The 26,807-nt window shown below is 52.8% G+C and overlaps 11 protein-coding genes across 11 annotated transcripts; 3 read left to right on the forward strand and 8 right to left on the reverse strand.

Annotated features, from left to right (window-relative positions):
* Positions 1–473: 473 nt before the first annotated feature.
* Positions 474–1,823, reverse strand: BO82DRAFT_356701 (zinc-binding alcohol dehydrogenase family protein). Its single transcript, XM_025635806.1, has one exon. The coding sequence runs from the start codon at positions 1,739–1,741 to the stop codon at positions 701–703; it is 1,041 nt and encodes a 346-aa protein (XP_025489311.1). The 5' UTR covers positions 1,742–1,823; the 3' UTR covers positions 474–700.
* A 1,773-nt stretch (positions 1,824–3,596) lies between these two features.
* On the reverse strand, positions 3,597–4,290 carry BO82DRAFT_404568 (uncharacterized protein; the record flags this gene model as incomplete). Its single annotated transcript, XM_025639439.1, has 2 exons — positions 3,597–3,965; positions 4,033–4,290. The coding sequence occupies 2 exons, from the start codon at positions 4,288–4,290 to the stop codon at positions 3,597–3,599; spliced, it is 627 nt and encodes a 208-aa protein (XP_025489312.1).
* A 324-nt stretch (positions 4,291–4,614) lies between these two features.
* BO82DRAFT_356703 (uncharacterized protein) lies at positions 4,615–6,762 on the reverse strand. Its single transcript, XM_025635807.1, has 2 exons — positions 5,589–6,762; positions 4,615–5,526 (listed from the first exon to the last, which is right to left on the reverse strand). Exons 1-2 carry the CDS (start codon positions 6,286–6,288, stop codon positions 4,751–4,753), a joined length of 1,476 nt encoding a protein of 491 aa, XP_025489313.1. The 5' UTR covers positions 6,289–6,762; the 3' UTR covers positions 4,615–4,750.
* Positions 6,763–7,590: 828 nt separating this feature from the next.
* On the reverse strand, positions 7,591–8,828 carry BO82DRAFT_404569 (uncharacterized protein; the record flags this gene model as incomplete). The annotated part of the gene is made up of 5 exons (XM_025639440.1): positions 7,591–7,826; positions 7,914–8,068; positions 8,136–8,481; positions 8,548–8,740; positions 8,796–8,828. 5 exons carry the CDS (start codon positions 8,826–8,828, stop codon positions 7,591–7,593), a joined length of 963 nt encoding a protein of 320 aa, XP_025489314.1.
* Positions 8,829–10,448: 1,620 nt separating this feature from the next.
* On the reverse strand, positions 10,449–13,179 carry culA (cullin culA). The gene is made up of 3 exons (XM_025635808.1): positions 13,122–13,179; positions 10,912–13,039; positions 10,449–10,858 (listed from the first exon to the last, which is right to left on the reverse strand). Exons 2-3 carry the CDS (start codon positions 12,853–12,855, stop codon positions 10,670–10,672), a joined length of 2,133 nt encoding a protein of 710 aa, XP_025489315.1. The 5' UTR covers positions 12,856–13,039; positions 13,122–13,179; the 3' UTR covers positions 10,449–10,669.
* A 754-nt stretch (positions 13,180–13,933) lies between these two features.
* Positions 13,934–15,012, forward strand: BO82DRAFT_315800 (cupin domain-containing protein). The gene is made up of 2 exons (XM_025632550.1): positions 13,934–14,247; positions 14,297–15,012. Exon 2 carries the CDS (start codon positions 14,400–14,402, stop codon positions 14,937–14,939), a length of 540 nt encoding a protein of 179 aa, XP_025489316.1. The 5' UTR covers positions 13,934–14,247; positions 14,297–14,399; the 3' UTR covers positions 14,940–15,012.
* BO82DRAFT_356706 (phospholipase D regulator) lies at positions 14,923–16,838 on the reverse strand. Its single transcript, XM_025635809.1, has 3 exons — positions 16,293–16,838; positions 15,355–16,216; positions 14,923–15,293 (listed from the first exon to the last, which is right to left on the reverse strand). Exons 1-3 carry the CDS (start codon positions 16,561–16,563, stop codon positions 15,269–15,271), a joined length of 1,158 nt encoding a protein of 385 aa, XP_025489317.1. The 5' UTR covers positions 16,564–16,838; the 3' UTR covers positions 14,923–15,268.
* A 212-nt stretch (positions 16,839–17,050) lies between these two features.
* BO82DRAFT_356707 (mitochondrial K+-H+ exchange-related family protein) lies at positions 17,051–18,499 on the forward strand. The gene is made up of 3 exons (XM_025635810.1): positions 17,051–17,797; positions 17,859–17,914; positions 17,968–18,499. The coding sequence occupies exons 1-3, from the start codon at positions 17,361–17,363 to the stop codon at positions 18,303–18,305; spliced, it is 831 nt and encodes a 276-aa protein (XP_025489318.1). The 5' UTR covers positions 17,051–17,360; the 3' UTR covers positions 18,306–18,499.
* A 130-nt stretch (positions 18,500–18,629) lies between these two features.
* Positions 18,630–20,704, forward strand: end3 (cytoskeletal adaptor protein SagA). The gene is made up of 3 exons (XM_025635811.1): positions 18,630–18,995; positions 19,179–19,413; positions 19,547–20,704. Exons 1-3 carry the CDS (start codon positions 18,756–18,758, stop codon positions 20,305–20,307), a joined length of 1,236 nt encoding a protein of 411 aa, XP_025489319.1. The 5' UTR covers positions 18,630–18,755; the 3' UTR covers positions 20,308–20,704.
* Positions 20,645–24,128, reverse strand: BO82DRAFT_356711 (putative SNF2 family helicase/ATPase PasG). The gene is made up of 4 exons (XM_025635812.1): positions 23,755–24,128; positions 22,732–23,622; positions 21,934–22,672; positions 20,645–21,860 (listed from the first exon to the last, which is right to left on the reverse strand). Exons 1-4 carry the CDS (start codon positions 23,896–23,898, stop codon positions 20,962–20,964), a joined length of 2,673 nt encoding a protein of 890 aa, XP_025489320.1. The 5' UTR covers positions 23,899–24,128; the 3' UTR covers positions 20,645–20,961.
* A 676-nt stretch (positions 24,129–24,804) lies between these two features.
* Positions 24,805–26,736, reverse strand: BO82DRAFT_356712 (uncharacterized protein). The gene is made up of 2 exons (XM_025635813.1): positions 26,588–26,736; positions 24,805–26,462 (listed from the first exon to the last, which is right to left on the reverse strand). The coding sequence occupies exons 1-2, from the start codon at positions 26,599–26,601 to the stop codon at positions 24,893–24,895; spliced, it is 1,584 nt and encodes a 527-aa protein (XP_025489321.1). The 5' UTR covers positions 26,602–26,736; the 3' UTR covers positions 24,805–24,892.
* Between the last annotated feature and the right edge of the window lie 71 nt (positions 26,737–26,807).

A 26,807-nucleotide genomic window follows, 5' to 3' on the forward strand; every position in this document is an offset into this window, starting at 1 on the left:
GGCTCAGTTTATTCATTACCCCGCTTGGATCTGGTGGGAATAAGCGTAAGGGTTTGGCTCGCCGATGACTGCCTGTCGTATGCTGGGCCTGGATGCCCGAATCCTCGTCCTATATTTGGCCGGAGCTTGTTGCCAAGCTCGCCAAACGTGGTTGACATGTTGCGAATGGAGGCGGCGTGACCTCGGCTCTGACACAAGGCTTATGGCACATGTTCGTGAGAAGCTTTCCTTGGTAGAGAAGAGGGGTATCTACGCGTGGGCTGTGTGCTCATCCAAACACTAGGGCATTTAACCTTCCAAGCGTTGAGGCTGAAGATCCGTGAAACGACCAATTTTCATAATCGACTTTCTGTACGGCTGGCCAGCTACGTCGGATTACAGGGCAGCAAACTTTAGTTGAAGGTCAGTGGTGTGCCAATGGCGTCAGGAATGTGTACGACCTTGCGTTTTGAGTCAACGGCTCTATTATGCCAACGGCTTTTATTGCTTGCTCCTATTGATGGGGCTATGGTGTCATAAACTTTCCTTCAACGGAATCCCAACAACACGAATACTGTGGCCAGTCCCGGGGTACATGAGTCCAACTGGCAGGGCGGAGCATATCGCGACAAATGACAAGGCCAATAGGATACGAGACAGTTCGGGAACCAGATGAAACCACGCGACAATCAGCGTTACACAAACCCGGCCGGTAGCTCGCTCACAGCACGACGACAATCTTTTGCGCGGAGGTGCCCTGAGCCTGTCGATCGACCGCTGCCTGGATGCTGTGTAGACCATGGCCTGCGACTAGGGGTTCCGGGGCGGGGATGAAGGATCCTGCCTTCAGCGCGCGGGGGAGGAAGTCCTCGTAGATCGCCTTACCCACCGCATTGTCCTTCAGCGTGGTCCCAAAGACGCTCTTGACGGTCACGCCGTCGGGGGCCTCGAACCCGCCCTTGACCGTGGCCACGAACTTCGCACCCTGCGACCGGCGGACTACCTCCACGGTCATCGGCGTGGCGGCGAACCCAATACAGTCCATGGCGCCGACCAGGGTCTTCCCCTCCAGCCACGCCACGAGATCATCGACGACGGTGGGGCTGCGGTAGTCGAAGACCCGGCAGGCGCCGAGCCGCGTGGCGTGGTCGAAATTCCGGGGCGAGGCCGTTGTGACAACCTCGTACCCGGCGGCGACGGCCAGCTGGATGGCGTTGCTGCCCACGCTGCCGGCGCCGCCCCAGACCAGCAGCGTTTTCTTTGTGGAAGACCGGTGCGGCGCCGAGGGATACCGCAGCGCGAGATGAGTGTCCTGGAACAGGCCGCACGCGGCAGTGGACAGGCCCAGGGGGATGACGGCGGCGGCCTTGTAGGAAAGGGTGTCGGGCAGCTCACTGGCCATGTTGGTCTGCAGGATGGTGTAGGCCTGGAAGGCGTGGTCCTGGTCGCGCTTGGTGGCCATGCCCACGGCCAGCCCGGCCACGCGATCGCCCGGCCGGAACCGTGTCACTTTGGGCCCGACCTGGATGACTTCCCCGGCTACGTCCTGGCCCAGGATGGTCGGGTAATCCATGGGCCACCATGCCTTGGCTTGGAGGCTGCCGTCGACGGGGTTGATGGCCACGGAGTGGTTTCGGACCAGGATCTCGTTCTCGGCGGGTTGCCAGAGGGGCGCGTTTTGTAGTTGAAAGGGGTGGGCTTTGGGTTCGAGGAGCCAGGCGGCTGTATTGGGGGGGTTGGGGGTGTTGGAGGATGTGGACATTGTGGTTGAGAATGGGCTAGGTGATGATGAAGTAGAGTGCGAAGGTTAAGGAGAGTTACTTTGTGGGCTGTTAGGCGTTGTGATTGTGTAGTATGACTGTGTAGGTGTAGGATCGTGTCACCGTGCAGCGTCACCTTATAAGTAGTGCATGCTGTCTATTTGTGGTGCATGTGTATACTCGAGTTGACGCTGGTTCTCGGTATATTGGCTATCTCCGCTGGACAACTCCGGGCGCTGGAGTCTCGGCCTCGGGAATTTAGGTGAGGTACTGTACAGTACCTTACAGTACCTTACCTAGTACGGAGTACGGAGACGGTCTACGAGTCGTTAGGAACTAACCCGGATTCAGTTGATTGCTTATTTCCGACCTCGTATCAAGCAGCTATTGAGCTGAGCATCCAGCTTATTCCTCCTCAGTGCATTCAACATGAATAGGTACATACATAGCACAGACACACCCAGCCATACAAACAACCCAACCATTGGCATCCAGTCCCCAACTCAAGCATTGAAGCACACACAGCAACAGCAAAGCCCTCCACCTCCCGCCTTCAGGGTTCTCAAGAACTATAACTGCCATTCCCTCCCAACCCAGCAAAGTACAGCACATCGACCCCAAGCAAAAGCAGAACAACTACCTCCACCTCCCTAATCACATCTCAGAATTCAGAAATCCGTAAGGGGGCACCCCACCAACACCCGCATAGGAACCACCTCCACCGCCCCCAGATCCCACACCCCCCGCCGGCTGTGCGCCGGCTGCATTATGCGCCGCAGGCTGTGCAGTCCGACCGGCAGTTCGGAGGTACGCTGTCCCCCTACTTCAATTAGAATCCGGGAATATCAGTTTCTGGGGGAGAACCCCCAGACCCCCCTTTCTTTCAGCTTCCCAGCCACCACTCGCCCCCCCAACCCCTGTTGTCTGCCTGTCCGATAGAAAAGTGGGCGACCACACCGACTTCGGCTGCATCACAATTCTCCTCGGAACTGGGCACCCAGGGCTTGGAGGCGTGGTGGGTACCCGCCCACCGAGACGTGGATCCCGTGGCCGGGGCGTACGTGATCATTATCGGGGACATGGTTTAGCGGTACACGGCGGGGTACTCTCGGAGCGCGCGGCATCGGAATAGTGTTCCGTTCTTTTTGAATGGGCAGTTGGGGGTTAAGGTGTGCGGCGTTGGATGGGTCCGGGGTCGAGACGGTGGTCGGGGAGCATGATTGGGGCAGGTTGATTGAAACGATCGGGGGCGGTGCTTGGTATTTAGGGCTATTCTGCCGAGTAACCTAGTTTGCACCCATTCAAGACAGAGGTTATACAACACCCCCTTCACATATATCGGGTAGATGAATCCCCCTGCTGAGGAGCCGGAGACGGCTTGCCCTAGCGCTAGGCCGAGGCGGGTGCTGAAGTAGCTGGGGAGGACGGAGACGCACGGTACGAAGAGGCAGTCTGCTCCAATACCGATTGGGAGGCTTTGGGAGAGCAGGAGTTGGTAGTATTGTTTACTTAGGCTGAGGAGGATGTGGCGATGTGATTGACTGTTAGTAGGGGTGTTGATAAATACACGGCGTCCCAGTTAGGGCTCGGAGACGGCGTTTTCGGGGTCTTGCCAGTTGGTGCTATTCTCCGGGTGGTGAAGGTGGACTTTATGAGGCATTCAGCCACTGTCCTACTGTAGATGAAGAGAGTTTGGACCAGATGGGAGTCTCTCGGAATAACCTTTATTCTTGACCAATGCTCTTCGTTTGGAGGTCGATACCCTCCGACTGACCACTGGGTAAGGACGTTCGGTTGCTTTGGTGGGAAGAGCCACACACAAGCGAATGTCTTACAGGACCGCAGGCATACTTCGGTCTATCCAGTGGAGACTGCAGAAGGCAGTGCGCTGGCTGACAAGGCTGCAGAATAGAGCGTCAAACAGGCAAGACGCCTGTTAATCATCATCACAACCACCGCGTATGTGCTCGGTGCGCCGCCCCGATGATTGCTATATCTCACTCGATGAGCTGCGGGAAAAACCAAAGAATGGATCCAGTAGTGGATGAGATGGGCCCGCGGGCCGACATGGTTGTGCTGGTTCCGGGTCTTGTATTCGCCCAGCGCCGCGATGGCCGCCTCCATCGGAATGAGCGTGCGGTAGGCCACCTCGTGGGTGTAGTGCGGGTAGGAGACGGGGTTGCCTATCGCAGCCGATGACTTGTCCAGCCCGTTAGGTCTAGCATCCTAAGTTTATCGGACTTGATCGGCAGGTGTACGAGCATGTGGCAGTGTTTCGAAAGCATCTCCACACCGTTGAGGTCGTGGCTCGGGCCACGGGTGTGGGGAGCATCTTTCCGGACATCTTCAGTCGTGCTTCGATTGACGACCCTGTCAAGTTGCAAGTAATGCTCTGTTCCCTGCAATATGCCTCAGCGCGCAGCTGGATAGATCCCGGAACACAGCCAGCGGCAGTCGTAGGCCATAGCTTCGGTGAGCGAGCAGGCCCATGCGTGGCGGGTGCCTTACCGCTTGAAGACTCCATGCGTATGATCGTGGCTCGTGCTACCATTGCTTGTTATAACGGGCCTCGGAGCTATACGCCGGCAGGTGCAACTCCGGCGGTGCAAGCAGTCATCTGTCGAGGAAAGGCTCACCCCTCAGTTTGTTGCTCAACATATCCGTTCACCTGTGTTCTTCCACTAGGCAATAAGAGATTAGCCTGCAAGTATCCATCCTGTGTCTTCCTCGAAGCTGGGTCCAACTCAACCGTTACCAGTATGGCTAGTCGAGCCCTCGGCAATCTCCAAAGCTCGCACTTTCAATCTATCAACATCACATGCGACAACGGGTGGAACTACTTGGTGGATGCAACAATGAATCTGTGGAAGGCAGGCTTGGGTGTGCAATTCTGTATGCCATCTATGCCTAGCAGTTCAATACTATCTGCCCACTGATCTGATCTCATTCTAGATATCTACGGAGTCTGAGATACACAACAAACTATTGAGTAAAAAGACCAAATCCAGGATCTAAACAGAGCGGCATCTCGTGTGTGTGCCCTGTTTTTCATGTCTGGAGCCTCGCAAATCATCAAATGAGGCCCTGAGAGAAGCAGTCAACTTCAAAGCCATTTCCTTCAATGCTTTCTTCGCCTCGACGGCCTGCTTATCTAGTTCGTCGATATGCGCTGTCGTAACGTCCCCTATTACCTCTGAACCATCATTGGTTACAGTTTGTATCTCGCATACACTGTCCTGGACCACCTCGCCTAACTCGCAGACTTTTATTTTGTGTTCGTCAGCAATCTCCTCGCGAAAATGATCGACAAGACCAGGCAGTTCTGATCTGATGCTGTCTTGAACGATATCATCAAGTTCTGCTTTGATGCTGTCGCGTACAATATCCTGCTGTAATTTGAGACTGTTGTGAATTTCCTCATCGATATACCTTTTGATGTAAGGATCGATCAGATGGACGCCAGGAGGGCCAGATATGCCGGGCTTGGATGGTAGGCCACCATCTACATCCCCTGACAAGCCCAGTAGACGATGGTGTCCGGAGCGAATCAATAGCTCGCGAACCCGATCTTCGGAAAGTCGGCTAAGCTTCTGCTCAAGATATCTAAGTAGAACATGATCTGTGTCGTCGGGTGACGAAGCATGTATAAAGTGGGTGGGACGGATCGAGTTTGAGGATGGTGACGGAGAGCAAGTACTTGGAGTATTGACTTCAGTAGGTGCTCCAAGCCAGTCTGGTTGTGTAAGAAGCGGCCTTTTGCAACCTTCTTCGGGTGACAGGGACCACCCTAGAGACCATCAACAGGCTATGAAAGCTGAAATCTGCTGTAACTGTGGAGATGGGGCATACCTCTGTCCCGCTTGCCAATGACCGGATTCAATTCGGGTTGGTCATTGTATTGGGGTGGATCCGCTTGCTCAGCCGGTGTTGATACATGTTCCTCATCATATGGGGGTGGAGAAAGCTGGAATATACTCGGATCTCTCTCGACTACACCACGCCGGTGATGGTCGAAAGACTCTGGCTGGAGGGTTTGTATTTTAGAGCAGAATTTTCTCAACGTCTCAAATTCGCCTCCTTGGAATTGTACCAGGGCAAAGTGTAGGCGTAGAGATTCTGATTGACAGATATGGGCGAATGCGATAAAGTTTGAGTCTTCTGGATCGGAAGAACTCAGAGACTTTGCCCAGGATGGACAAAGAACAATCCCCGGCCTAGCTAAATGTATACTGAGCGTTGAAACATCCGTAGCACCGCTTATAGTTTGTCGAATCTTCGAGGACAATTCCGATGGGCACAGATTAGGTTTGCTTCTCTTAACTAGCGAAGAGTTCCGGACCGCTTTGGGGCAGATATTCAATGTTAGTGAATCCGATCTGTCAGTGGAGTTAGCAAGGGCTGCCTTGATACTAAGAGAGATAGATCCTCGCTCGGGATCGTTGGAATAGGCAATGCGACACCTGGCATCGCAAGAATGTTTCGTGCCTGGTACAGAAACGACAACTTTCTTGGACAAAACCCAGTGCGACTCTTGCAAGACGGGCGACATTTTTCCCTCGAATGATCGAGTAGCCCTCCCACCCGGGCTTTGAAAAAGCGATGAGCAGCCCTGACTCCAGCGAATAAGAGATCAGGGATAGAATTGAGAGAACCACAGTAAAGAGACCGACCGAAAGCTCCTGCGGCCTGGCCACAAGTACATGCTCACTCCAGTTTAAGGAGTTGGAGAGTCCTATGAGAACACAGGAATGGCACGCCAAGCAGCGAGAACGGCAAGAAGAAAATGATTCCTTGATTGACGAACGACAACCAAGGTATCAGAAGCTCTTGCGGCCTAGCCACACGAACGTACCCAATCCAAGATCCAAACCTGGAGTCCTATGAGAACACAGGAACGGCAGGACCAGCGGCGAGAACGGCAAAGAGCGAACAGTCGAGTCCTTATGGGTGATAAAGATGATGGAGTTGATATCGCACAGAACGAAGGTGAGATGAGATGAGATATCTCAGGGGGAGAAGGGAGATGATGAGATTGTTGGGGGCGGTAAGATCGATACATGAGGGACGGGAACGGGCGCGTCGTCTTTGACCACGTGATCTTCGCATCCGTGGCAGGACGAACACAGGGTCAGGTGACCCTTCTTGTGTTGCTGTCTCAAACATAGACCACTATTGCGATTAAGGTACTGTTACTCTGGACTCTGTGCTAATTTCTTTCAGAATTTCTGACATTCATACTCTGCCGTCTATACATGCCGGGAACTTTACTCTAAAGCATCCTTTCAGCGTGCTAATCTAAGCCTCAGCGGTGTGCGTAGTAATACAGACCAGCAGGTTGCTTGTGGTCAGCTAAGCCTCTGGGTGACATACTAGTAGAAAGGATACTATAATCTCTCTCTTCCGCTTCTGGGATAATAGGGAGAGGGAGGCAGCTGCAGTGAAAGAGAGGTGCAGTGGCTGTATAAATGCCATTATTACTTCTATCATGTTCTCTATGTGGACTCGATACATAATTACTAAGATATTAAAATGTATTTTGCTCAATCCTTACCCTCTTTATGCTGTGTCTAAGATAGCATTGGCACTCGGAATGAAAGATAAAAGCCCTGAACATTCCTTTTTCTTTACCCTATCATACAAAAAAGCAACATGTATAGTACAGTCTCTATATATGATATCAGTGGTGCCGTATTGAAGCCACATAGCCTCCTCGGGCGAAGTGATGCAACGCGAGCACTGAGGATTGATCAGCTAGTGAGTCCACTTGTAATGAGGTATGAGAACGAGACGAAGGGTCTTTCAACTCCCACATAATGGGAAGAGAAAAAGGGGGAAAAAAAAAAGAGGAAACTCACAGAAGAGCATTAACAGCACTAGCGCCGGGAGTGTCCACGGCGACTGGCCTACTGCCTGGCTCTTTCCGGTGATATTCATGAGACTGAGCAGCGCCAGGCCTAGGCCCACGAGCGCGGTGATGCCCGTGCAGACGCGGCGCATGCGAAAATGCTGAGGGTCGCGAGGAAGCGATAGAATCGCGTAAAACCGTCGTGAAGATCAAGAAGAGGCCCGTGCAAATGCAGAAATACCCTGGGGGTTGGGTCAAGGTGTTAGTACTTTGTAAAGACCTCCCGGTGAAAGTCAGAAGAGAACAACGATGATGGGTGATGTACATACCAAAAGTCAGATCATAGACCTTCATTACCGCGTCGATCTCCTCCTGGATCGTGAGATTCGCCTTGGCTGCAACTTCCTTGGGGATGTTCCATCCGAAGTTGTGCACGATGGTCACCGTCTCCATGATTGCCGGCCACGACCACGTTGAGAACGATCTCGGTCACGGAAACACAATACCACGCTATATGGGCATTCCATGTAATGCGGGAATGGAACGCAAACGATATACCGAAGTAAACAGCTGCAGCGGCCAGCAACGAGATCAAAGTGGTCAACAATGGCGCGCGAATCTTGCGGTATTGCCACGTGAAATAGAGCGTCGTGCCGTACTGGCACGCGAGTACCAACCGGCTCACCATGAGGATCAGCGACAACTGCTGCATGGGACCCCAGGCTTCCTCCTTCAGGAAGTTAGGGCCGATGACGGCCAGCCCCATCATCACGCCGAAATGGCACCCGTGGGCCACACGCTCGAAGATGCTGTCTGTGGCAAAACGAACGTCGTACAGAGTGACCTGACACCAGGTGAACCATAAGATACTGATGAAGCCGACATATGAAGCCAGCGCTGGACGCAAATCAGCAAGCCGTTTCGCAGGGATTGATTATTCAGGGTGAGGAATCGGCCACATACTCTTACTGCTGTTCACATCGTGGGCAGTCACAAAGGAGGTCAAATTGGCCACGAAAAACAAATCGAAAAACAACTGGATGTTGGAAGTAGCCTCATAGCGTTCGAACTGAGGGTTCTCGAACAAGGTTTCATTGTGCGTGGCCAGACCGAGCTCACTATCGAACGTCGAGCCTTGCGGAGTGCTCCTCCCGGACTTGAACAGGGGCTGTTAGTCTTTGAGTGTTGCGATTCGCGATATCAAGACATACCAAGGGACTTGTCACAAAAGGGATTCGACCCATCTTGTATGCAGGAAAGAGGAGCTCTCAGAGTGCGGGTCGAAAACTGCTATCAGCGCCTGGGAATATTGTCCCTGATTTACCTCTTCCTCTTCACTGTTGTATATCACGAAGCATGATTTAGCATCTCGAGAGCTCTGGACTATCGCCTCCTTTGTCGGCCTTATATCTGTTGGATGCAGACAGAATGCGTTTCGACAAGCCGCAAGGAAAAGCAATGCCATCGTGCTATGAGGCATTTCAGTTGTGCACCAGGATGGTGGCGAACGGTTTCAGGAGAGAGCATGTTTTGTTTGAGGTGAACCTCGTTTTGTCGCATGGCTTCGAAGATCGTGCAGACTGCATATAACTATTCTTGCACCTGGATTGCATTGTTTATTGGTCACACCAAGATCTTGGGGCTGTAAACTGTATCTGTCCTACCGAAAACAGCTCAGCCTTATCTGTGTTGAGGTAGCACAAGATTTCAGGCGGTGGAGGCTGGATCTCGCCGGCTTCTATATCGCGAAGCTGCGGATAAATACAGTACTTTAGATAAACATAAGAATCCAGATTGCAACATCACCAAGCCTCATACTACAGCTTCATGCGACAGAATGTTTCACCCTCGATGCAAAGATGCGCATGGCTATGTGCTCTGGATGCAAAGACGCTAGGATCATCGTGGTCTGTCAATGCGGTCTTTGTTAGTTCATGAGATCTAGCCAACTGATAGCACGTACAGGAAAGAAAGCCACGCTCAGCTGCAGCAACTCGAGGACAGTGGAGAACCGTTCTGAACTCTCCAAAAGAATCACCCGAGACGAGGCCTGAGATGGGAGGTCAGGACAATCCATGCTTGTGCCGACTAGTCACTTGATCCAAGATTCATTCGATCCACTAAACTGCTTCCGTCAATTTTCAGTCTCACCAACGTTGGAGTCAGTTACACTCGCCTGGCGAATCAAGGACGGTCGAGAGCCGTTCTGGATTCTCGATAAGATTCCTAGATGGGTAAATCCATGCTGTGTCGACTAATCGGGCCGTCACTTCAGTTAAGATTCGATCGATCTACTAGAATGCTTCCTTTGTCCTTCAGTTCTCACCAACGTTGGAGTCAGTCACACTCAGCTGACGACCCAAGAACAGTGGAGACTCGTTCTGGACTCTCCAAAAGATTCATCTGAGCTGGGAGACCAGGACCATCCATGATGTGTTGACTAATCGGACCGTCACTCCATGCAGCTTTCGCTTGATCTACCAAATGGTTTCATCTTCCGGTTTCCACCAACCTTGGATCATTCCAGCCCGGTGTTGGTGGTTTCGTGTTCGATTACTCTCCGACTGTTGGGATGCAGTGACTACGAGAGAAAGAAGAGTGGTCATCACTTGTACTGTACTGTACACTAATGGGAAGGCCAGGAGATGCAAGAGGTTATTGATAACTGACGGCTTGAATACTGTTCGTGGCTGGCCATCTCTCACAAGATGCTACTGTAACGATGGAATCTCCAGCTCGGGCAGGTTGCAACATTTGGAAGCAATAAGCATCGACTCATCGTGGGTTGCAATTCACATTCTGCGGTAGAATATGAATGATGACGAGGAAAAACCGAGAGATGGAAGTTAAAAAAAGAAACCGTCCCAGCTAGAAGCATAATCTGGATTATCATTTGTGGTAGCAGCGCTATGAGAGAACTACAAAAATCTCCTTCCTCCATGGCTCGATGAAACCTGGCCTAAATCAAATCAAAATGTGAGGGCATGAGTGATACCGCGCTAACAGGACACACGGGGAGTATGAGAGAAAGTTGCGATGAGGTAATGGATAATCAGGTGATGTGAATAGGATGGCGGCACCAGCTTTATGCAATGTAAGCAATCTCGTCCCCATCCAAGCGCTCAATATAGTCCTTCTCCATCAGAGCCTCGATATTCTTCTTGATGTCGGGGACCTTGGGAGGGAAGCGAGATTTGACTTGTTGGATCACTTCTTGGACCAATTGTACGTGCTTCATTTTCTTACGGGACTTCATGATACGGACAATCGCAGACTAGAACAGTATTAGGCGGGGTGCATATTGACGAGATAGAATGAGAAACGTACCTGGAGTAAGAGCTTACGATCCTCCTCAATTGTCTTGTGTGTGTCATCCGACTCAACCTTCTGCTCCGATTTTATTTGAATGTTGAGGTTGACCTTGATCTTTTTGTTCTTGAAATTGTAGTTCAGGGCGAAAGTCGTTCCAGGTTCCGGCTTGGTTCCTCCGGAATTAATGGTCAGAACTTTAGCCTTGAGGAAAATGCTTAGATTGGGATCAAGGATCTCAGGCGAAAGGGAAGTGGCTTTTTGAATATCCTCGTAGCTTAAGGTGTCGTGCTCGTTGAAGAGTAAAAGTATTCCCATCTGGAATGTGGATACTTGGAACGTGTAGGGTACTTTGGTGTTCTTGATGTAGTTTGCCTTAATTTCACCCTTGCATAGCTGCCAAAGCCATGTCAGCTTTCTGCCACTGTGCTTGTCAAAGTAGAAGCTCTGGAATCGTTCAGACGTCTTGACAATTTCAGGTGGTGCAAGAAAATCGGTGGTAGGGGCATTGAGAGGCCAGAATCCAGTTCCGAGGATCTGGAAATGAGAGTCGACCAGCTTTCGCCGATCATCTTCATCGAGCACCTTCTCTTGCCAGTCCCGGTAGCTGGCGTTCAGGTCCTTCGAGATCTGAATGTCTTGGAACATGCGCTGCAGCTTGTTTGTGTATTCGAAACCGCACGCCTCCTTGAGCTTGCTGATCATGCTGGTTTCTGCATCGTCAGACACGGAGCTGACGTGTACTAGACGTTTGGCCAGCATCTTGGAGTAGAACTTCTGGAAAACGTCCTTGTCCTCGATGTACTTAAAGACAGTCATAATCTGCACCAACATTTCTTCCAACTCAGACTCCTCGGCAGCTTTAGAACCCTTCTTCAATAACGAATCGGTATAGCGCGCCAGCAACTCGGGTGTCTTTGTCGATCCGGACTTGCAGATCTTGTTGCGGTTGACAAACTCGCGGCAAGCATTATCCAGAGAACGGACAAATTCAGATTCGCCGTTAAATGCCTCACTGACCAAGCTTTGGTACCTGGTATGTACCTGTAACAATGCGTCCACGTACATCTTAGGTTCGAACGATGTCTCTCCGTCGGCGGCCACCTTCTCCACGGCGGCCAAGCCAGCCTTCCTCACATGAGCTTCAAACTTAGTCCGGAGAGGATCCAGGCCCTCTTTAATTCGAGAAAGAAGTCTATACATCCGAGCCAAATCATCTTGACGCTCGTTGTCCAGCAGAACCTGGAATTCATCTCGGAGAAGTTCCGAGTGAGCTGTAACCAGCACATCCAGACAAGTGTCGGTCAGATGTTTCGAAATGTCCGGGTGCAAGTACAAGCCAACACGAGCCTTTTCTTCCTCCAAACGGGCTTCTGCTTTCTTCATGTACTCGACCACGCTGTTCTCAGTAACAAATTGCCGCGACTCATTTTCGTAGTAAACTCTGGTGGCAGAGATAAATGGTTTCTCGAAGTGGTAGCGGTAAACCTCGAGCGTTGACCTGGTGCTGTCGGTCTCGTCAAGGCCAAGGGAAACGAACGAGTCGACAATGCTCTTGATCTGTGACTGTTCAATAGTCTCGCCGTTACGCTGCTTTTCGACCAGGTTCAGTACAGCCTCCATAACCTTCTCATGGACCTTCATGAAGAAGTCGTCCTTCCACTTCACCAGGTGCAGCGTGTAAACATCGTAGACATTCTTCTTTCCCTCGTCAATCTCGCGTTTGACCCAGTGTCTGTTCAGATAACGGAAGAGATGATTGATGTACTTGGCGGCAGTGGTGAAGCGAAGCCACTCGCGAATATAGAACCCCAACAACGCCTCCTCCGCATGGCTCTCGGATTCTCTATACACAGCGTCCAGGTGGCGTGAGAGGTATTCACCTAGTAGTTTGTAGAGTTCCTCCCCGAGTAAATGGGCTGCAGCGGTGATGTCAATATACGTTGCAGCGCTGGCCCACATAGATTTTGACCAGAGGGTGGAAGGGATAAAAAACTGACCGCCGCGATGAGCTTGTAAACCGTTGCCGCTGCCAACAGCTTTCTGTGATGTGCAAAAGTTGTGGACCGCCCTAGATCCAAAACTGTGAGTACTCTGGGTGGAGTGTATGCCTTGAGGTCAAACCATACGTGTAAAGGGCCATGTACTAAGCCCGCGTGAAGAGAGGTCAGCGATGCGACAAGTAATAAAGACCAGTGCAACATGAAAAGGGTGTCGAGGGAACATACAGTTTTCATGTCAACTCCTTCCTCTAGTTTGAGCATCACACTGTCGATGCCCTTCTCCAAGAACGTCCATCTACCTGAGTCAGCCGGTGGCCCGGAAGTAGTCGCCTCGATAGCCGACCTTGCGGATAAGAAACTGGACCTGGGAAAACTAACGTCTCATCGAGATCATCCTTGTGGGGTGTTTGGAGGAAAAGAGCCGGCATCTTGTGTTTGATCGCCCAGAATCGATCCTTGAACGCGGGTCTGTGGAAGATGCGTATGAACATTAGCCTGGTAGGACCAATATAGCCTCATGGAGAGCTTGGGGGGGCGACGGAAACATGTTACTGCAGGGACCGCAACATGAAGGAAGGAAACTGCCGTGTAACGAGCGAAGATGCCGATGAAATCAGGTATACATCAGCCTTACCTCCAACGTTGCAAGCGATAGGGACAGTGGATGACCTCACTCAGCGGAGGGCGGTTAAGGCAGCGGTGACGGAGACGGCGAGACGAATGATGTCCCTCCTAGCTAGTCTGGGAGCAGAGAGGATATCTAGAGAGTTATGATAGGTTGAGGGAGACAAAGAAGTGAAACCACAACCTGCAAGTCCCTAGAGTCAAAGAAAATGGGGGAGTAAACGAGACGCGCCTGAAGCTGGAGGAGAGATCGGGGATGGAGAAGCAAGCCAGAAAAGGCGTGGCGTTGGGCGATGAGTGCCGTGGGGGGAAGAGCCGGTTCCGGTAAGCGGTCAGGCAGCTCTATCGAAATATCTCCTCGGTGATCTACTGGCTGGCTTGAAGTAAATCTTAAGCAACTATGACCACTGCCTGATCGAGTGGACTGGCATTCGAAAAATGGTCAGGAAGATAACCAGGAAGTTCTGTTTCTACTGCCAAAAAATCTCGTTTGTTCATGCGGCTACTCGACTCTGACGGAAACCCACATCAGGCACCCCGACATGACATGCTTGCCTAGAGTGGGACATGGAACCCCATCCGAATGAGTTGGCTGCATTGTAGCATGCCTAAATTTTAAGCTCTCTGGGCGGTGTTGCTCATGAGCGCCATACTCAAACGCCTCTGTTCTTCCGAGCAGGACAATGACCATTGTTGTCGCAGCGAACATGTTTGCTGCTGAGTACTGGTAACATCACAGAGCCTGCTTCGTGGGCTGCAAATGACGTCATATCTAGCTAAATCGAATGCCGGTCACCCTTTTAATCAGGAAGACATCCTCCGCACCGTCCGAACTCGCACATCTCTTATCGCGTGCCTTGCTAAAAGCTCGGTGCAATCATGCCATTCAAGCCGCTCACTGACATCCACGTGACCTACCGCCAGATCCCTCAGTGGCAGGGTCTTCCGAATACATCCATACAGTCAAAGCCACTCATCATCTACCACAAAGCATTCGACGCGTCGGCTAGGGACCTTGCAGCACATTTCGAGGATGTAGGCGAGGTCACGTCGCAGTGGGTCTATTCTATGTACCGTCAAACGCACTTCCACAGCACCACCCACGAGGTATTAGGGGTGGTTTCCGGCCGTGCACGCCTTTGTTTTGGTGGAGAAGATAATCCCGAGCGCTTTGAACCACTCGTCGAACGAGGGGACCTGATCATAGTACCCGCCGGTGTGGGCCATCGACTCCTGGACGAGCTGGGCACAGACGAAGGACCTTTCAAGATGGTCGGTGCCTATCCGCCGCAAAAACAGTGGGATATGTGCTACGGCGAACAATCCGAAGCAGACAGGGTTACGAAGAATATTCAGCAATTGAATTGGTTCCATGGAGATCCCTTATACGGCAAAGATGGACCGGTTTTGCATGTGTAGTTTGACCTCAGTGTAAGCACGTGGGCTTCGCAGTATGTGTACATCTACCATTGTCGGGTAAATCAGCCGTAATGCATATATTATTGGTATCAAAGCCAGGACCTTCGCACAGCATGCCACATATGAACGCCTCGCCTAACCCAATTGACAGATGACCAAACCAGGGGGAAACACCAACTGAGAAAGAATAGAATGTTATCAGGTAAACGCAAGGGCATGAACAGCAACAATCCGAAGTAGACACGGAGCAAGGATGAAAAGCTGGGTATAAAGTGAAGAAAGAAAGGCAAGGAAAGTCGCTAGGGGAACCAAAGCCCCAGCCAAGTGCTTCAAGAAGCCACACGTTCGACAAGTCTATAAGGTTAGAACGATTAGCATTCAACAGTAAGCGTTCTGGGATTGTAAGCTGGTTTACCTGAGCACACTGATCGCAAATGTTGTCAGCCAGGCCAGAAGCGCAATCAGAAGAACACACGCGAGAGCTATTTGTCTGTCGCAAATTGCGTCATTCTTCGGCGTGATCTCTTGATTGACTTCATTCAACGTGCATGCCCCCTGCACAGTGGACAAGGATTCGAATGCTAAACTTAGATTGGCCGAGTCGAAAACAATAAAAAAAATATCCAACAGGATCAGCCGTGCTTTGGCGGATGCAGACCGGAGGCCCAGCGGCTTCGAGGTATATTCGTCGAAGGTAATATAGATCAGATATACGAGAGCCACCGCGTCAACAATGATGGCCATGAGCGCGGAAGGGCCCTGAGGATGTTTATATTGACCGGATAGATGCTGGATCGAGCCCCCTAGTGCCAGGGCTGTAAGCGAAAAGCACCATACGGTAAGTCTGAAGATAAGAGGGACCATAGGACTCCTGAGAAGAGTATTATGGAAGCGCTTGAACCAGATCTGTCGGCGTCTCTTCATCCTCAGCGGGTCCTCGGTATCCTCATCTGGAGCGAGTTGTCCTCGCCACGGCTGCGATAAATCGCCCAGGTTTTCGTTCAACCATTCTGGCGTTACAGACTTCTCTTCCACGCCCGGCTCACGAGGATATGCAATCACCTTCGAGAAATTCTTCCAGCGCGACTCGCGTCGGGAAGGGCCCCCTTGCTCTTCATCATCCTCATCGTCGGCTCGGCTCGGGCGGTTCGGTCTTGTCGCATAAGGGGAGTGATTGTGCTGCGCCACAACGGCATCGTCGGGTTGCGAGGGAAGAAGGCTGGCCGTGGCAGGAACATCGGTATCTTCTTCGGGGTACTCTACCGAGCGAATCCAGGCTACAAGCGACGAAGGTGCAAAGTCAGCAAGGACTGCATTGGGGGAGGGGGGTAGAAGGATCCACGCTCAAGTTACCTGGCAATGTTCTTGGTTTCCTTCCCATTATTGGACCAAATTCAGGGTCTCCCACCACAGTGCTCTCTGGTGAGCGCGAAGTGCCCGCAGGCTGGTCTACCACATCCTCATTGTGACCGAGGTCATCATTGCTGTTTACTGCGCCAACGGAAGGGTTGGACTGCGCCGACATCCATTCCGTGGTGGAAGGTTGTTCCGACAGCTGTTCGTCCGGAACTGAGCCTGAATCTGGTGGCTGCAAAAAGTAGCTGTCGCGCACATCGTGGGCCATTGCCTTGAATTTCAGCGATTGTCCCAGGCAAAGTTGCGTCGGATTGTCGGAAGCAGGGGGAAGACGGCGGGTCCAGTCTGCATCGCCCCAATGTTCCTCGGACTCCTAGCGGGTACAGCGCCTTAGACTGCAATTGGGGCACCCGTTTCTCGCTAAAAGAATAGAAACATCCGCTGAGAAAGGATATAGACGGCACCCACCGTGTGATGTATAAAGAAGAGGTGGGTGGTGTGGAGAGAAAGAAGCGCTCGCCCGGGGGGGGGAGGAAGAGTGGGAGGGGGGCTGGTTCGGCAAAGGAACCATGAATCGGAGCGCTTTAGTTTTTTAGTGCCCGAGACCTCGTGAATAACTAGATTTTAGTGATGGTTCCTACTCCATACTGTAGGAGTCTCGCCGGGAGCGGAATGACGTCGGCCCTGCACCTGCTCCAGTGACGAGTATCGCGGCGGCGGAGGCGGAGGCGGATTCAACCATCACTACCTCTACTACTACCATCACCACCACCAGGTCCATTTGCGGTGGCCAACAATCTGCTTCCCCATTACCAGCAATCCCACCAGTTTGACACTGCCTCCCTCTCTCCCATAAATAAACCTCTCGGTGGATACGTTGAGGCATGCGACTGTCATCCACTGCTTCTCACCGGCCATTCCCTTTCAGCCATCGATAGTCAAGCTCCCTGTCAGCTCACCACAAAAACACCAAGCAATCCTTTGTACGCTACCCAGCGTTTGCCCGCTTTTCGGACACATCAATCGCAGATCCCAACACGCTTGCAAAAAAAAACAGTCATTGCTATGCGAATCTTCATTGTTCCCATATCGACGCGACGAGCTCTCATCTACGCTCGGCCCGTCGGCCAAGCATTATCCAAGGAGCGCACGATTGTTGACAAAATCACCAACAAAGCGGCCGAGACATGGGCTAAGTGGGAGGAGGCGGATAAAGGCTGGAAGAAGCACCTGGTCTCCTGGGGTAATCGGGTGCAACAACGAATTCCCTATCAAGAATGGGGTCTCAAGAGCATCCCCTCACTGAGCTCTCAGCAGCGCATTGACAAGACCTACGGGACAAAGAAAGTGGATGTACTCTTCCCCGGCAATGCAGTCCGATCGGAGAAGCTTCACTCACTCTTACAAGCTATCGCGACCGAGAGGCAAGACTTGCATCGCAAACGGATGTGGTGGAGCTTCCTTGCGACACCTCTCACGATCCCCGTTGGACTCCTTCCGGTGTATGCTCCCTTCTACCCTGTCCGCGATGTATTGGTGCTGGGCTAATTATCTTGCATACAGCATACCTAATATTCCTTTCTTCTACTTGATGTACCGCGGTTGGTCGCATTGGCGAGGTCGGTTTCCCCATCTGCTGCAGACGCCAAAACATAAGCTCACCAGTCTCTAGCTCTCAATGGATCCAAGCACCTAGAGTTTCTCCTGAAGAAAGACCTCCTGAACCCCATCTCTTACCCTGCGCTTGAGAAGCTCTACGCTAAACGAGTTTCGTATGCACTGGAGAGCACGGTGGTGGACAAGCCTCATTCGGAGATGGTGGAGGATGTCGAGAGGAGTGACGACAGATTGCTACTCCGCATGAGCGATGCGAAGAAATTGGCCACCATTCTCGACGCACCAGACCTGGCTCTGGAAGCAGAACGGGCTATCGTGCAAGTGCAGGAACAATTAAGCTCGCATGGTCAAGGAGATAAGAACCAGCGTCCTCCCAAGGAGAAGGATGCATGAGTGGGGCTTTATCGCGGAGAGAAGGGATTTGATATCTAAACGGTGCTCGAAGGTGTTCCTGGTTGTTATGGTTCAGGGCCTACGGTGGGCTCTAATGTGCCACTTCTGGTGCGGGCTTCATGATTAGGGCACAAGTACATAAACAATATAGAGCATGAGCCATGTATTTGAGAATTGAATGACCTGATACTGAATAAATAACTCTACTCTACTGTACATCTACTTCTATGCTCCGAACGGAACTAACTTGTTCCGGGCAAACCCCCATGGTTTGAATTGGAGCCACTGCGGGACTCCCGACTTGGAGAACCGACCAAACATCCATCCATCCATCCTCCATCTCACTCCCTTTCGCTCATTCACGTCATTCTCTTGTCGCTTGCTTGCCTGCTCGCGTGTTACATTCATTCTTAGCTATCAATCTCCCGCAGACATAATCCCTCTATCACCATGTCAAATAAGAAGATCGAGCAATGGGAAATCGAACGATATTGGGAGATCTTCGCATCACTTGCAGGCGGCCAGCCGCGCCTAAACAACTCCCAAGCCGCCTCCGTATTGAGGAACAGCCGGCTTCGCGATGACCAACTCGAGAAGGTTTGGGACTTGGCTGATGTCGACGGAGATGGCGAGCTGGACTTTGAAGAATTCTGTGTTGCCATGCGATTGGTCTTTGATCTTGTGAACGGGGTATGTGAGCTCCCTCTCCATCTCTTTTGCAGCTGCGGTGGCTTTCCCCGTACGGGGGACCCCCCCTCCTCGAGGGCCGCCGGCCGCATACACTTCAACCGCAACCACTCTCCACACCACCCAACCCCTGACGCTCAAATTGCAACCACATTCTCCCTACTGATGTGATACATCTCCCTAAAGGAACTACAAAGCGTACCTAATGTCTTACCCGACTGGCTCGTTCCCGAATCCAAAGCCCATCTAGTCCAAGCAACACGAGCACTAAGCGACCGTCCAGAACAATTCGAACGGATAGAGGATGAAGACGACACCCCGGGTCTCAAGGATGGATTCGAATGGTACATGAACCCGGCAGACAAGTCTAAGTACGAGGACATCTACCTTGCGAACAAAAACCACCGCGGAGAAGTCACATGTACGTCGCCCCACCCCAAAGATCGAAGGTCTACATGCTGTTCTTCCTTCTCCCTCCCTTGGCCCCGGTGGAGAGCACTCGCACTTCTTTCTGCCACAAAATCCCTAACATGTAGCCCCTTGGGACAAACTAGTCGAATCACTACAGGGTCTGTACGACTCCCTGGACGTGCCGGACACGGACATCCGCTCCGCATGGAACCTGGTCAACCCGTCCGCCTCGCCCGCGATCAACAAAGACGCCACCCTTGCCTTCCTGCACATCCTGAACTACCGCCACGAGGGCTTCCGCATTCCGCGCACCATCCCGGCCTCGCTGCGCGCCTCGTTCGAGAACAATCAGATCGACTACCAGCTGGACAACGTGCGACCCGCCCAGAAATGGGGTGGCGGCGGTAGTGCCAACGGCGACAATACTGAGACCGCGACCGGCCGGAAGGCCAAGTTCGGCGACACCTACCTCAGCCGCCTCGGTGCCGGGGGCAAGACCTCGTACACGCCCCGGGGCACGGACTTCAGCGACACGATCCAGGACGAGGAGTGGGAGAAGGTGCGGCTGCGGCGCGAGCTGGCGGAGCTGGAGGCCAAGCTGGACGCGGCGCGCAAGGCGTCGGAGGGCCGGCGCGATCGCGACCGCCCCCGCAACGACGGCCGGCCCAACTGGGTGCTCATCAAGAAGGAGGCCCTGCAGCTGCTGGAGTTCAAGGAGCGGGAACTGCGCGAGCTCCGCGAGGGCGCCGGCCGCACCAAGGACGGCCAGGACACCGAGCGGCTGCGCGAGGACGTCAACGCCGTGGGCGAGCAGGTCGAGGGCCTGAAGACGCACCTGGCGCAGCGGAAGGAGGTGCTCGCCGACTTACGGCAGCAGATCGAGGAGCAGAAAGTCTCTCGGTAGAACTGTCTGTTGTGACTTGGCGTCGTTCCCCTTTGTTGCCATGTTTCTTCTCTTCATTCTTTGAATATAATCTTCCACCTTCATGCTGCTATTGGTGCGGGACTTTGTTTTCTGTCCCCTTTTCACACTGAGTCTCATCACGACATACTTACTGTATAGCCAATTCTTCTTTCACTTCAGTTTTCAAATTCTTGGGCGAGGAGCTCCAGGCGCATAAATGGATGTTTGAATTTTGTTTCACTCTGCTTTCTCGTGCTTTTGAAAGTTCAAGTTCCAGCTTCCAGCATCCCAACTAAGGCTTGTGATATACTAGACGGGTTCGAAAACAGCTGCTGATTCCTGATCGCTACACTAACTGATATTCTAAGCCTAGGCTATCATCACTCACTACCTTGAAACACATGTACAGTACAGAAAAGTACCATATCCCAAACAAGACCCCTCTAAACAAGACCCATTTCAAACAAATACTCCCTTTCACAATTACGCCACTCTCGTCTACTTTTAAGTCCATTGTCCATCCCGAACCAGGAAAAGCACCACGCTTGAAGACGCGCTGAAATCGCACACACACATATACATACATACACACACATCTAAATCCCCAAACGCGACGAAAAGAAGAAAACCCAACCCCAAGCCACCAGAAGAAAACTACTTGCTGACCAGCTGCTCCATCAAACCATCACCATCGCGCTTCGTCTCGACGGCCATAAACGCGCGGCCACCGGCATCCAGCCCCTTCTCGGCGCGGACATAGGCCTCCTCGCTGCGATCGGTCAGGACATCCAGATCGGCCTGCGAGAGGATGGCGGACGCATCGGTGCCAGACCCGAGATCGAAGCGCTCGTACTCGTCCTCGCCGAGGGCCTTGCGCAGATCCTCGATCTCGGCGTGCGTCAGCGCCCCAGCCCCGCCGCCGGTGGCCGACGAATCCAGCAGACTCCGGAACTTGCCCTTCTGGATGACCAGACGCTCGAGGCGGCGCTTCGAGTCCGCCTTCTCGAGCAGGGTCTGCTCGACGGTGCCCTTGGTGGCGAGCCGATACACAATAACTGGCTTGGTCTGGCCGATGCGGTGGGCGCGGTCCTGGGCCTGCAGGTCCTGCTGCGGGTTCCAGTCGGAATCGAAGAGGATGACCGTGTCGGCGGCGACGAGGTTGATGCCCTGCCCGCCGGCGCGCGTGCTCAGCAGGAACAGCTTGTAGGCCGGGTCCGTGTTGAAGGCCGTGATCTGCGCGCGGCGGTCCTCCTGGCTGACGGCGCCGTCGATGCGGCAGCACCGCCAGCCGCGCAGGTGCGTCGCCCAGTCCTGCAGGATGTCCAGTTGGGTCTTGAACTGCGAGAAAATCAGGACTTTGTGGCCTTTCCCCAACAACGCGGGGAGGAGGCGGTCGAGGAGGAGCATCTTGCCCGAGGCCGTGACCAGGGTCTCGTCGAGGGCGGTTGGGTCGGTGCTGCTGCCCCACGGCCAGTAGAAGTTGTGCGGCGAGTTGCAGACGAGGCGCGCTTGCATGATTGGGTTCTGCATCTTCTTTTGCGCGATTTCTCGCTCTGCGAGGTGCAAGGTTAGTGTCCGATACGAATCTCCGCTGGTTTTATGTATGGGGAACAGGGTGATACATACTGGCTAGTTTGATGGTCTTGGCCCTCTCCAACTCCTCTTGTTCGGTCTCACTGGGTTCGTCGATGTCAAGATCCTCCTCCAAACCCTGCTCGAGCTTGCGCAGCTTCGTGTTGAATTCGCGGTCGCTCAGCTCCTTGTAGCTCTGCGGCCCCCTGCTGCGTCTTGTTGCCCGACCTCCACTGGCCGGGGTGGAGCCACGACTTGATTTGAGGCTCTTGCTGGGAGACGACGCTTCACTCGCCTCCGCGCTTCGCTTCAGACTCTGCGAGCGGGACAGTCTGTCGTTCTGAGCCAGCAAACGCTCGGTGGCTTTCTCCTCGAGATACTGCCGGCCGGTGCCATTGAGGATCTCACGATACAGGTCTTTCTGTTCGGTGGTCAACGGAGCGTACAGAATGTACTCCCGCTTCTTGGGGAGGGAGGTCTCGACGTCGGCTTTTACGCGGCGCAGGAGGAAGGGCTTCAGAATGGAGTGCATGGTCGACACGAGGGTACGTTTCCGGCGCTCCATGACATCCGTCTGGCCGCTCTTATCCAACATGGAGGAGAAGTCGAACCAGCTCTGGAAGCTGTTCAGGTCATTGAAGATCTCCGGCAGGAGGAAGTGCAGCAATGACCAGAGCTCCGTGATATTGTTCTGCAACGGGGTACCAGTGATCAGAAGTCTGTTGGCCGAGTTGTAGGTGAGAAGCTCCTTGATGAGCTTGCAGTTCATGTTCTTCAACCGATGACCCTCGTCCTACGATTGGTTTTATGTCAGTCAGAGTTCCCCCCTGCACCGTCACCGGACGAACATACCACAATGATATAGCGCCATTGATACTGCGCGAGGAACTTCCGATCATTCATGCAAATTTCGTAGGAGGTGCACACCACCGGGAAATCCATATCCCTCTGGTTCCGCATGTTCATAAACTTCCTCCGGAGCTCCGCGCGCTGATCCTTGGTGCCATGATACAAGACTGTCTTGATGCCAGGCGTCCATTTGGCGAATTCATCCACCCAGTTACTCACCGTGCTCAACGGCGCCGCAATCAGAAAGGGGCCCGAGACATTCTTCTCCTTGAAGAAAGCCAGCAACGAGATCGCCTGCACCGTCTTGCCCAGCCCCATCTCATCGGCCAGAATCCCACACAGCCCATTCATCCACAGCGACTTCAGCCATTCCAGCCCTTCCAACTGATACTTCTTCATGCGACCCCCAGTCACCAATCCCGGCTGCTGCGTAGCGACCAGCTCCTGTCCGCCCAATGCAGTCGGGTTCGCCTCATACTCATCCGCCGCATGCTCCAACGCTTCCTGGACCGTGGGCTTCTCCTCGTCGATCTTCACATCCGCCTTCTGGAAGTAACTCGAGATCGTGTTCCCACCTGCAGCCGCCTTCCGCCCACGCCCTCGCTTCGATTTAGTAGTGGGTTGCTGCTGCTGTACACCTTCCTCCTCGACCTTAACCGCCCCATTCGCAATCTCACCCGAATTGGCATTAGCAGCCTGCCGCGCACTCGTCCGCGTCTGCCTCGTCATCCCCCCACCATTCTTCAGCTGTTGCTGCGCCGTACTAGCCTTCGTCGGCTTCGGGGTCGTCGCAGCGGCACCCTGCTGCTCCCGCCTCTGCTGCTCCCTCAACGCCTCCGCCCTCGCCTCCTCCTGCTGTTTCTTCATCTTATCCGCCATAATCGCCACGAACACCTGCCCCGCCAGAAAGAAGAGTCAGCATGAAGAACAACCCTTGCCACCTAGGAAAGAAACCCCCCCCCCCCCAAAATACCTCCTCGCACAACCGTAACAAACCGGCACAAAAGCCAGGGAGAAAAGACCAACCTCACTCGTATTCAACAAATGCATCAACGCCTTCGCCTGTACATCCATCCCCTCCAAATCCTCCGCGGGACCGGAACCGGGCTTTCCGTTCTCGGAAGAGTGGTGATGCTGGCCTCCATTCTGCTCGACGGTGGTGCTCCTCATTTTTGGCTTTCCTTGCGCTTGCTTTTCCTCTCCTTTGCTTTTCTTTCTCCTTAGGATGGACAGCGAGTGGGCGTCCGTGGATTTCGCAATCTGCTTCCGCTTCCGCAGGCGAGTTGGCGAGTTGGCGAAGAATTAGGTATTATGACAATATAACAGTATCCTCTACCTTGTCCTGTCCAATAAATCTCGATAATTGTATGCAGAATTAGTGGTGTAAGACGCAAAACCACTGTATCAATTCGCCACCACCGGAGGGCAAAAAAAAAAAAAAAAAAAAGAGACGTGTGGATTGTGAAGCTAGAAGGGATTGAGGAACTCCGCTCTTTCGCCGCTGTGGCGCACGCACGCGCGCGGGGAGTTTGAGTTGTCGGATGAGATCGGATTGAGATGGTATGCGAAAGACAGAGTGCCGCAAAGCAAAACAATTGAAACCAAGTCAGAGACAACAAACTGAAACAGTGATCCTGCAAAAGCCAAGAGTTAGTGGTTGGTGGTGACGACTTGGTGTAGAGGCTGACGGAGACGACGCGGAAAGGCGCGTTGCGGGCGCACGGACCACCTTTTGATTGATTTTCTTTTTCTTCTGGCCTTCCGTCCCATCTTCCACACCGCGCGAAGTCACATGCTAAAGAAAGATAAGCTAAGCTTTGGTTTCCTGCAGGGCAAGATCGAGTTCGGTTGCTTAACCGTACGACTACTGAGACAGTGAGGAAGTAGTTTGGGGTGGGAATTTCACCATTAAGCTATACGCAAGAAATCAGTTGACCTGACTAAAGCTCTGATCACCATTCGTGCATCGAGATTTTATCGTGTGACATTGTCATCTAGATTTCAAGTACATAGACCACAGACATCTTATTCTTACATTTCGCTTCCTCCTCCTCCTTGAGATAGAACATCGAGTGATGGGACCAGATGGGATGGGGCTGTCCTTTGATTGCCGCAGTCAACACACCCTTATCGGCGTGGTTCAATTCCATCGGCAAACCACGGATTAGATTGGTACCTGCACAAGGATCATTTCGTCCGCAGTATCACATTCTTCTGCATCACTTCCGACGGATTCGCTTTCAGACCTTGTATCAACGTCCGGCTTGGCGCTGTTTGATTGCTCCTCTGCTTCTAATCCGGGGTCTAGCTCGCAGGTGGTATGTGATGACGCCTCTGTTTCTTGACTGAGCATATCATCCTTTACGCTCTCAGACGATTCCGCCTGCGTATCCTCAATTCTCGGATATTCCGCGCTTTCAGAGAAGGCATCATTGTCACTATCTTGTAGCGACATAAGATCTGTCCTGCGAAGCACTTGAGAAGGACTTGTAGGAGGGGTCCATATTTCTTCAGGTAGCAATTTGCGGGATCTGGATGGTTCATCTTGCTGGGCTTCCCTGGCTGCTCCTTTTGACATTCTCTTGTGTGCTTCCACCACCATTCCGTTGATCTGATTTCTGATACGCATGGAGACTGTCATACGTCTCATCCCACCGGGCTGGCCCGAGCCAATTGACATGGACCCACTAGCTGCTCTCTGGGATGTTCCAGTCGAGGCGTCAGGATGTCTCTGGTGGTGCTCGTTCGCACCGGACGTTGTGGTAGTGTCGCTTTTTCGTGTGGCAAGTATCGGACCACAACGCTCGAAGAAAATCCAACTTAGTGGAGGAAACTCCTTGAAGCTATTCTTTGGTTGTATGTACTGCAACTCGGGATGTGTTCTCTGAGCCAACTTTTCCTCACTGATAAGGCGAGTTTCGACATGATTGTCCCAATTGGGATGGTGAAAGTTCTTGCTTGTGTCCCGATGACAGAGAAGCAGCCATCTCGGAGGATCGTTGACATGACCCTGGCATGACAAGATATCCTTCAGCATAGATGGGCTCTTTGTACCAATGCAGTTGATCAAGGATACCTGAACCGAAGTTCTATCGGTCACTCGCAACGTTCTGTTATCAATTGCAGCATCACCCGCGGAGCTCATGCCAGATGAATCAGAGGGACGAGGCTCAGGTACAATGCTCTTTTCTAACCCACGACGCAGATCATCGGCCGAAACCTGCAATCCAGTCGTACAACCCGTCCAATCGCCTGCAAGTCTCCCGTCCAACTCACGCTTCAGCAGAAACCTTCGAGCGCGGAGTACCTCATCGGCTGGGCAGATCAGGAAATCCAGTGCGACAGCCCCCTTAATCTTGCGAAGGTACCTTCGCAGAACCATCTGGCATGCCAGTTTCGGCTGAACCTGACTGGCTCGCGGGGTGACATTGTTGGTCCGAAGAATCGCTCTGAGCTGCTCCGCACGCATTGCCTCCAGGAGCCGGTCTTCCTTCTCCAGCTGCTTCGCGCGAAGTCCTCGATTGTACTCTAGCTCCTTCATCTCCTCTTCCGAGATCCCAAGCAAGATCCTGGCGGGTCGACTATGGCTTTCCTCCACGTTCTCGAAGACTTCAACCTGCATGTGTGGTGATAGATCGCGCCATTGGGAAGCCTGCAGCGTCAGATCAACTCGTCGCGTTAGTGCTTCGCTTTCTGGATCCCGCCCCACCACGGCTATACATAGAGATCCTACCGTAAGTGGTTCTCTGACAAGCTCTTCATCCTCCCCGTCCGTGTCACTATCTTCCATACTTTTCTCGAATGTCGCGCTTTCCGGCTCTGCTCGAGCCATGATGGCCATGTTCTTGACGTAAATTAGATTGAGCTCGCCATTGCTCGCAATCAAGTTGTCAAACTGCTCGACGGGTAACTCCTCGCATTCATCACGGGTTGCCGCACCCGTCTCTAGGACAGGGTCATCGACATCATTATCACCATTGATCATGCATTCGTAGGAGCGCTTGCGAGGGTCATGGTCTTCGACCTCGTGATTCTGTTTATCGGGGCGAAGCTGCGGGGGGCGCGGTCGATCCAACGTG

This window comes from Aspergillus uvarum (assembly GCF_003184745.1).
Source record: "Aspergillus uvarum CBS 121591 unplaced genomic scaffold BO82scaffold_49, whole genome shotgun sequence".
Taxonomy (NCBI): domain Eukaryota; kingdom Fungi; phylum Ascomycota; class Eurotiomycetes; order Eurotiales; family Aspergillaceae; genus Aspergillus; species Aspergillus uvarum.

Excerpts from the sequence above, each read along its gene's own strand:
- BO82DRAFT_356701 (XM_025635806.1), bottom strand. The coding sequence starts at position 1,741 with ATGTCCACATCCTCCAACACCCCCAACCCCCCCAATACAGCCGCCTGG.
- BO82DRAFT_356703 (XM_025635807.1), bottom strand. The coding sequence starts at position 6,288 with ATGTCGCCCGTCTTGCAAGAGTCGCACTGGGTTTTGTCCAAGAAAGTT. Across the intron at positions 5,527-5,588 it reads CATTGGCAAGCGGGACAGAG|GGTGGTCCCTGTCACCCGAA; the intron begins GTATGCCCCATC and ends GATGGTCTCTAG.
- culA (XM_025635808.1), bottom strand. The coding sequence starts at position 12,855 with ATGTGGGCCAGCGCTGCAACGTATATTGACATCACCGCTGCAGCCCAT. Across the intron at positions 10,859-10,911 it reads ATCGTAAGCTCTTACTCCAG|TCTGCGATTGTCCGTATCAT; the intron begins GTACGTTTCTCA and ends ATACTGTTCTAG.
- BO82DRAFT_315800 (XM_025632550.1), top strand. The coding sequence starts at position 14,400 with ATGCCATTCAAGCCGCTCACTGACATCCACGTGACCTACCGCCAGATC.
- BO82DRAFT_356706 (XM_025635809.1), bottom strand. The coding sequence starts at position 16,563 with ATGGCCCACGATGTGCGCGACAGCTACTTTTTGCAGCCACCAGATTCA. Across the intron at positions 16,217-16,292 it reads GAAACCAAGAACATTGCCAG|CCTGGATTCGCTCGGTAGAG; the intron begins GTAACTTGAGCG and ends CGTCGCTTGTAG. Across the intron at positions 15,294-15,354 it reads TTTGCGATCAGTGTGCTCAG|ACTTGTCGAACGTGTGGCTT; the intron begins GTAAACCAGCTT and ends CTAACCTTATAG.
- BO82DRAFT_356707 (XM_025635810.1), top strand. The coding sequence starts at position 17,361 with ATGCGAATCTTCATTGTTCCCATATCGACGCGACGAGCTCTCATCTAC. Across the intron at positions 17,798-17,858 it reads CCCGTTGGACTCCTTCCGGT|CATACCTAATATTCCTTTCT; the intron begins GTATGCTCCCTT and ends TCTTGCATACAG. Across the intron at positions 17,915-17,967 it reads CGGTTGGTCGCATTGGCGAG|CTCTCAATGGATCCAAGCAC; the intron begins GTCGGTTTCCCC and ends ACCAGTCTCTAG.
- end3 (XM_025635811.1), top strand. The coding sequence starts at position 18,756 with ATGTCAAATAAGAAGATCGAGCAATGGGAAATCGAACGATATTGGGAG. Across the intron at positions 18,996-19,178 it reads TCTTTGATCTTGTGAACGGG|GAACTACAAAGCGTACCTAA; the intron begins GTATGTGAGCTC and ends ATCTCCCTAAAG. Across the intron at positions 19,414-19,546 it reads CCACCGCGGAGAAGTCACAT|TCGAATCACTACAGGGTCTG; the intron begins GTACGTCGCCCC and ends GGGACAAACTAG.
- BO82DRAFT_356711 (XM_025635812.1), bottom strand. The coding sequence starts at position 23,898 with ATGAGGAGCACCACCGTCGAGCAGAATGGAGGCCAGCATCACCACTCT. Across the intron at positions 22,673-22,731 it reads AATGGCGCTATATCATTGTG|GACGAGGGTCATCGGTTGAA; the intron begins GTATGTTCGTCC and ends AACCAATCGTAG. Across the intron at positions 21,861-21,933 it reads CAAGACCATCAAACTAGCCA|AGCGAGAAATCGCGCAAAAG; the intron begins GTATGTATCACC and ends TGCACCTCGCAG.